The sequence below is a fragment of the Lytechinus pictus genome, chromosome 2 (genome assembly GCF_037042905.1).
Source record: "Lytechinus pictus isolate F3 Inbred chromosome 2, Lp3.0, whole genome shotgun sequence".
Taxonomy (NCBI): domain Eukaryota; kingdom Metazoa; phylum Echinodermata; class Echinoidea; order Temnopleuroida; family Toxopneustidae; genus Lytechinus; species Lytechinus pictus.
The window spans coordinates 15,886,694-15,895,527 of NC_087246.1; the positions used below are offsets into that span (position 1 = coordinate 15,886,694).

Here is an 8,834-nt window from a genome sequence, read left to right on the forward strand (position 1 = left end):
CCCAACATGGCCCAAGTTTGTTGACCCTAAGTGACCTTTGACTTTTGAACTCATGCAAGATCTTCAGTGATACACTATTACCCTTATGTTTCATGAACTAGTCCATATTCTTTCTAAGTTATGACATTTCAAAAACTTAACCTTGGTTAAGATTTCAATATTGATTCACCCAACATGTTCCATCTATTTAAGTTCCTTGACCCTAAATTACCTTTGACCTTGGTCATGTGACCTGAAACTCAGACAGGATGTTCAGTAATACTTGATTACCCTTTTGTTCAAGTTTCATGATCTAAGTCCATATACTTTCTAAGTTCTGATGACATTTCAAAAACTTAATCTTGGTTAAGATTTCAATGTTGAGGACGCCGCCACCACCGCAGCCGTTGGAAAAGCAGGGCCTATAGTCTCGCTCTGCTATGCAGGCTGTCATGACATGTTGAAGTATATGTGTATTTTTAAATTGTGCGCTTGCGCGTGTCCTTGTACGTAGACTAGTTAGAACAACACGATCGAGTTCGTAAAATCACAGCAGTTTGCTTCATTCAATTGATCACAAGATTTCCTTAGTTTTCACGCTTTATGCTATGCAAGGTATGTTGAGATTGGCTCAAAAACTTTTGTAGATTTAATGAGAATGTGTAGTTTATTAATATCTTTGTATTCCTCTTTTAAATACCTTGTTGAAGAGATTTAGGTTTAGATTATACTTTGAAAATCCATCACACTTTCCAACGAAGGACCTTGCGTATCTTGAATACACGCAGAAGTTCTCTGCGGTAGATATCTTCAAAATGTTGTCTTGTGACACGCAATTCTTAAGATGTACTCATGATTATGACTCTACGAATTTAGAGTATTTTCTTAAATCCAAGTTTATAGGATTTATTGTTGTTTAACATATTTACAAGCCAGTTTAGTTATGCACTATTTTTCCTACTCATTTGATGTGGTATGGTCACAAACTTACGTGCGAGTTGGCTCGCGGATTGATATTTCCAGGAATTTTGGTGTGATCCGCCGCCCGGAGTTTACACGTGTTATAGCAGGGTTTCATGGCGTTATTGTTTATCTTTCAGTAGTGATAGTTAATGTTGTCTTACAGTTAATTCTTGTTACTTAGAACTGATGTCTTTAAAATTACATTGCTTACACAAAATTCGTGAAATAATAATTCAATCACCACTAATACTGATAATTGTTTTTCAAGTGAATTTTATTGATTCAGAAGGGAAACAAAACAATAGGAATTTTCTGTTACAGTCTTAGAGATTTAACTGATTAAATCTATACCTTGTTATTTTGAAGACAAATATATTTTTCACAGATGTTTGTTGCTAGATAATTATGATATCTTATCATATAGGGTAGATTTGTTGGAATTGGGAAACAATGATATTAAGACTGAATTAGGAAAGTTTCATTAATTCTCTCTTATTACTTTCAGTTAAATTCTACCTTTGACAGCAAAATGGTTAAAGGGCATGATTGATTATTCCTTATGTCTTTAATGAATATTTTGGGAAAGAATAATGATACATGTACAGAAATGCTTTCTTTACTAAGATATGTTTATCCTTTATTGTTTATTTACAGGAATCTCACACAGTTGTTGAATAACTGAACACTACAATGTTATTAGACATAGTCTAATAAATGGGAGCATATAGTTCACAGACGCCTTCCTTGTAGTTCATTGCAACAACGTGTCAGAACTTACGAATTCGTGACATCTTCAACAACTATAGTGTATATCAACCTGCTTCAACTTACATCATGGCTGACGTCAACAAGTTGAAGCTATCAAGACGAAACATCAAGGGTCAGTTGACGCGAACATTATCGACAATTGACAGCCTTACAACAGATGCCGTTGGTGATCTAGACATGTTAAAGAAATACATCACTAAAGCTGAGCAACAATTTGAGAAAGTGGAAGAGAAACATTCGGCGCTGATGGATATCATCGAAGATCAGAGAGAGTATGAGGTGGAGGAGAAATGGATGGGAGAATGTGAAAATGAGTACGTCCAGGTGTTAATACGGGGAAGGAGGGTCGTCGACCGTCAGTCTCAATCTCCCCTGGACAATCAACAGTTTCTCCCCTCTTCACCTACAATTCCACATCCAAGATCCAGTCCAGCTTCATATGCGCCATCTCCTATGCCCCACACCGCTACGTCGGCTGCTCCAAGAATGGCAAGAATGAGATTCCCAACTTTCAATGGGAACCTTCGAGACTACAAGCGTTTCAAAGAATTGTTCACCCACTGTGCAACAGAGTTAACAGAGATGGAATGCTTCCATCAACTGACCGAATCAATGATTAATGTCAAAGAACGCGACAAAATCAAAGGGTGCATTAGTGTTGAACGAGCCTGGCAGGTACTTGATGAGTGTTACGGCGATCAGGACAAAGTAGTAGACAGCCTACTAAAAGATCTAGAGAACCTGAGGACATACGAGATCAAAGGCAAAACAAATCTCCCCGCCATGGGTCATTTTGTCCAGACTCTTCAAAACTTCGAAACCCAAGCTGAGACCATTGGCCTATCTGGAGAGCTTAACAGTAAGATCATGTTGAGTCAGATTAAGCAGAAGCTCCCAGAGGAACACTGCATCGCATATTATAAAGGTGTTAGAGATGACAGGATTGATGATTCCCTCACCGGTCTGGTCAAGTGGTTATACAGCCAACTTTTGCTGCTCGAGAAGGCGAAGCCTAACAGTGGGGACAATTCGCCTAGCCCTCCACAAAGACAACATAAGGTGTATAAGTCCACAAGCGCTGCTTCATATACTTCTGATAACCAGAGCCAACCAAGCAAGGCCAGACACTCCGGGGTCACCAAGTGTGCCATCCACCCCAATGCAGACTCGCACTACTTGAAGACCTGCAACAAGTTCAAGAGCCTGCCACAGAATGAGAAATATAAAGTAATGAGAAAGAATGGTATCTGTTACCGATGTGGGCATAACAACTGTGTTGCTGGCAAGCCTCCACATGACCAAAACTCTTGTCAGTTTGTTGCTCCATGCAGAGTCCAAACGTGTGGCAGTGACTCACACTTCGCAGCTGTCTGCCCTGTCATATACGGAGAGAGTGGTCAAGGTCCTGCAAACCAAACACGCAACACTATGGAATCTCCACGTTCAACCTCAATCAACGTGACAACAGCCCACACCAACGAGACAGGGAAGCTTCAAAGCACTTTACCTACTGTTGTTGGTTATCTACGATGTGGCGATGTCCGGCACCTGGTGCGCATCCTGTTGGATGGTGGTAGCCAAGCTACACTGTTAAGGGAAGGGATTCTTCCAAGGACAGAGAGAGGCCTTTTCCAGGACCATGATCTGAGTCTTGTTGGTGGCAGCAAGATAACAAGGAAATTGAGACTGTTGGACTGCTACATTGAAGATATTGCAGGGAATTGGTCATGTCCTTTAACCATGACAGAGATAAATCAACCCTGCGGTGATACTCCTATTGTACTACCAGAACAGCTTCGGCAGTATGAGCATCTGAGCGCCATTGATATCCATGCTGCCCCATCCGAAACCATCGACGTACTCCTTGGTGTGGACAACACACACTTGATGATCTGGGAAGAATACATCCTTGGCGAAAAGTTTGATGATCCTGTCGCTGTAAGATGCCCCTTTGGCTGGTTTGTTCAAGGAGGACGGTCTACAAGTTCAACTTCACTGCTGAACTACATCAATGTGTCAGCCATTGGACCATTGGAAGAGTTCATAGGTCTGGAGACTGTGGGTCTGGAGCCCAAGAAGTGTAAGTGCTCCTCAGATGTATTGGACAAAGAAGCAACTGAGGCAATGCAACGGAGCGTAACTCAGCTTTCTGATGGATCGTACGAAGTCAGACTGCCATGGAGGAAGTCACCCGATGACCTGCCGGACAACTACAACTATGCTGTCAAAAGGTTGAGAAGCCTTGAGAATCAGTTCAAAAACAGGCATGAAGATTGGGACATCTACTGTAGACAGATGAGAGACCAGTTAAAGAGGGGTGTTTCGCGCCATGTCTCAGAAGAGGAGCTACAGCGAGACAGAAGCACTGGAAAAAAGATGTGGTTCCTGCCACATTTCGCTGTCACCAAGGACTCGAAGACAACTCCTGTCAGAGTGGTATATGACGCGAAGGCCAGGTTCCAGGGCCACTCATTGAATGACTACCTCATGAAAGGTGAGAATATCAACTCTGATCTCTTTGAAGTTGCCCTGAGGTTCAGGGAGAACGAGGTGGGCATCATTGCAGACGTCAGCAAGATGTATCAAGCCATAAAAATCAAATCTGATGATGCTCGATTCCACAGGTTTGTGTTTCGAGAGAATTCTAGCCACCCAATTCAAGTCTACGAACTGACAACTGTCACCTTTGGGGACAAGCCCTCACCAACTGCCGCTATAGTCACCCTTAGACATGTGGTAGATGAACATGCACCGGAAGACGACAAACTCAAGGAAGTGGTTGCCAGGCAGTTCTACGTTGATGACCTCAATGAATCTGTCACTAATGTCCCAGAGGCTCTAGAGCTCAAATCTAAGCTTAGCAAGACTCTTCAGAAAGGCAACTTCACCATCAGAAAATGGCAATCGAATGCGACAGAAGCCTGCGACGAAACAGAAGACAGCACAGATGCCACTGCCCTGGGCACTAAATGGAACCTCTCAAAAGACACGTTGAGGGTAAAGGAGGTGAAGTCGACTCTACTTGTTCCTACCAAGCGCAATATCCTGGCCCAAACTGCTTCGTATTACGATGTGTTTGGCATGTTATCTGGGCTCCTCGTTAGACCGAAGATTCTCCTGCAAAAGTTATGGCAGCTAAACCTAGACTGGGATACCCCTCTCAACGACAAGGGTGAACTTTGTGCCATTCTACGAGACATCAATAGAGACTTGGAGGAGGTAGCTAGCATTGAGATTCCAAGGTGCTTGATCCCAGAGCCTTTCAAGGGGATAAGGCCTTTACCAGAAGTGTCCCTGCACGGAGCGAGCGATGCTTCAGAAGATGCCATGGGTATTGGTGTTTGGCTACGATGGTCTCACCCTGAGGACACTGAAGCACATCTATCATTTGTATGTGCAAAAGCCAAACTCACTCCACTGAAGCAGTCTAGCATTCCTCGAAAGGAACTTCAGGCGATCCTTCTGTTGTCGAGGCTCATGCTTACTGTGAAGAAAGCCTTGCGGCTCAACATCGCCTATTCCAAGATCTGGACAGACAGCATGACTGCCATTAGCTGGGTAAGAGGTCAATCCAAGTCCTTCCGGTCCTACGTCGCATATCGTGTTGGCGAGATCACAACAGAGTTCGACCCCATCAAGGACATTGCATATGTACCATCAGATCAGAATGTTATCGATCTGGTTTCCAGAGGAGGAACTGCCAATGAAATGAGACGAGTCATTGAGGGACCAGTGTACTTGAAGCAATCACCTACGTTTTGGCCAAAGACACCAGAAAATGTTCCTGTGAGCCTTGGAGACGAAGAACAGAAAAAATTCCATGTCCGGAATGCCAAGACACTGGCTCTCAGAATCAACGTCGTCTCTAAGCCTTCTCCGATAGTTGACTCAACCAAGTTCTCCAGCTGGTGCAGGTTAAAGATGGTGACCGCTAGAGTTCTCTCCGTGAAAAAACTGCCCAAGAACCAATGGCTGAAGCAGCTCGCAAAACAGATCTCTATGTACCCTTCTCCAAAACTTGTCAAGGAGGCTGAATTATACTGGTTAAGACAAGCACAGCGAGATGTTGACTTCCAGGATCCTAACATCATGAAACTGGACCCATTCTTCGATGAAGAAGACCAAGTCTTCCGTGTTGGCGGACGAATTGACAGGGCTCCATTGTCATATGATGTGCGACATCCTTATCTTCTCCCTAAGAAGAGCCACATCAGTCTGCTGATCGTGAGAGATAGACATGCACATGCCCTTCACGGGGGTCACTTGAGAACGGCAACAGAAGTTAGGAAGCGTTACTGGATTGTCGGAGACGTGAACATATCCAAACGCGTGGTGTACGACTGTGTCGTATGCAGGAGACACAGAGGCAAGCCAATTCAACAGAAGATGGCTGACTTGCCAGAATTCCGAGTCACTCCTTGCTCACCCCCATTCAAGACTACATTGGTTGATTACCTTGGACCAGTGAATGTAAAGCTGAACCGGAATACCACGACAAAGGGCTACTGTGCTGTGTTCACGTGTGCAGTGACCAGAGCCGTGCACCTCACCTGTGTTCAAGACCTGTCTACACAAGCGTTCCTACAGGCACTAGAAAGGTTCATAAGCATCAGAGGGGCGCCATCCTTGCTGGTCAGCGATAATGGCACTGCCTTCAGAGGAGCTGATAACACCATCAATGAACTGAACTTGAAACTGAATCAGACAGTACTGAAGGACCATTGCCAACGGTACAATGTTCAGTGGAAATTCGGACCTCCAGGAGGACCTCACCACCAGGGGGCCGTTGAACGATTGGTCCAAGAAGTTAAGAAAGGTATGAGACACCTGGTGAAAGCTGATCGTTTGACTTTCGTCGAGTGGGAGACTGTTTTCTGCCAGATATCCAGCCTGATCAATGGTCGACCCCTAACTGCAAAATCATCGTCACCCCTGGATCATCCTCCACTAACGCCAAACCACTTCCTGATAGGTAGAGGTGACTTGCCATGCCCCGAAGTCCCGTGTGAAGAATACAAAGGAAACCACCGGAAACGTAGGGAGATCTGCAATTTCATGGTAGATGGGTTTTGGCGACGTTGGATGGAGTGCATCCACAAACTCTCACCACGCCAGAAGTGGCAGAAATCTGCTGAGAACTTAGGAGAGAGGGACATCGTACTCGTCATCGGTGAGAACCTGAAGCGCGGCTCCTGGAAGATGGCGGAAGTCACGTGTGTCTACCCAGGAAAAGATGACCTCGTCAGAGTAGTGGACGTGAGATTCGCAGACGGTACAAAACTGAAAAGACCTGTGACAAAGCTTGTTCTGCTTATGAAGGAATCTGAACGTTCATAGATTAACGTTTTAGGCTTTAGTAGTTGGGTGACACCGAACTCTGCCAAATTTTCACCTTGAGATATTTTCACCTTGGGATATTTTCACCAGACTCTTAGTATATCTAACTTCGAACTTGAGTGCATCAACATCAAACTTTGGACGTTTTTCATCGAAATCTAAGTGTTGAATTTCGAACCTTGAACTCTGGACTTCTATCAACTGTTTTGTTCATTTTTATATGAACAACCACCAGTGATATTTTCAGTATTGTTATGTTTACAATGTATGTGTATTCAGTGACATTCCGTCACCTTTGGGGGGATGGGATGTCATGACATGTTGAAGTATATGTGTATTTTTAAATTGTGCGCTTGCGCGTGTCCTTGTACGTAGACTAGTTAGAACAACACGATCGAGTTCGTAAAATCACAGCAGTTTGCTTCATTCAATTGATCACAAGATTTCCTTAGTTTTCACGCTTTATGCTATGCAAGGTATGTTGAGATTGGCTCAAAAACTTTTGTAGATTTAATGAGAATGTGTAGTTTATTAATATCTTTGTATTCCTCTTTTAAATACCTTGTTGAAGAGATTTAGGTTTAGATTATACTTTGAAAATCCATCACACTTTCCAACGAAGGACCTTGCGTATCTTGAATACACGCAGAAGTTCTCTGCGGTAGATATCTTCAAAATGTTGTCTTGTGACACGCAATTCTTAAGATGTACTCATGATTATGACTCTACGAATTTAGAGTATTTTCTTAAATCCAAGTTTATAGGATTTATTGTTGTTTAACATATTTACAAGCCAGTTTAGTTATGCACTATTTTTCCTACTCATTTGATGTGGTATGGTCACAAACTTACGTGCGAGTTGGCTCGCGGATTGATATTTCCAGGAATTTTGGTGTGATCCGCCGCCCGGAGTTTACACGTGTTATAGCAGGGTTTCATGGCGTTATTGTTTATCTTTCAGTAGTGATAGTTAATGTTGTCTTACAGTTAATTCTTGTTACTTAGAACTGATGTCTTTAAAATTACATTGCTTACACAAAATTCGTGAAATAATAATTCAATCACCACTAATACTGATAATTGTTTTTCAAGTGAATTTTATTGATTCAGAAGGGAAACAAAACAATAGGAATTTTCTGTTACAGTCTTAGAGATTTAACTGATTAAATCTATACCTTGTTATTTTGAAGACAAATATATTTTTCACAGATGTTTGTTGCTAGATAATTATGATATCTTATCATATAGGGTAGATTTGTTGGAATTGGGAAACAATGATATTAAGACTGAATTAGGAAAGTTTCATTAATTCTCTCTTATTACTTTCAGTTAAATTCTACCTTTGACAGCAAAATGGTTAAAGGGCATGATTGATTATTCCTTATGTCTTTAATGAATATTTTGGGAAAGAATAATGATACATGTACAGAAATGCTTTCTTTACTAAGATATGTTTATCCTTTATTGTTTATTTACAGGAATCTCACACAGTTGTTGAATAACTGAACACTACAATGTTATTAGACATAGTCTAATAAATGGGAGCATATAGTTCACAGACGCCTTCCTTGTAGTTCATTGCAACAACGTGTCAGAACTTACGAATTCGTGACACAGGCAAAAATCTTACCATCAACATCGATGGTAACCAATATGAGAAGTTAAATACCCTTGTTATCATTGGCCGTTAAGCAAGGTTGCCATGGTACTTGACAATGAATTTTAAATCTTATGCCATTTGGCTCAGAAATCGATATCTTACACATATAATGTTCATAAAGCTAAAA

The 8,834-nt window shown here is 42.2% G+C and overlaps 1 protein-coding gene across 1 annotated transcript; it reads left to right on the forward strand.

Annotated features, from left to right (window-relative positions):
* The first annotated feature begins 1,776 nt into the window (after window positions 1–1,776).
* Window positions 1,777–8,560, forward strand: LOC135155912 (uncharacterized). Its single transcript, XM_064106378.1, has 2 exons — window positions 1,777–7,523; window positions 8,526–8,560. Exon 1 carries the CDS (start codon window positions 1,777–1,779, stop codon window positions 7,045–7,047), a length of 5,271 nt encoding a protein of 1,756 aa, XP_063962448.1. The 3' UTR covers window positions 7,048–7,523; window positions 8,526–8,560.
* Window positions 8,561–8,834: the final 274 nt, after the last annotated feature.

What these genes read in the sequence shown, in the direction of transcription:
- LOC135155912 (XM_064106378.1), top strand. Translation starts at nt 1,777, where the DNA reads ATGGCTGACGTCAACAAGTTGAAGCTATCAAGACGAAACATCAAGGGT.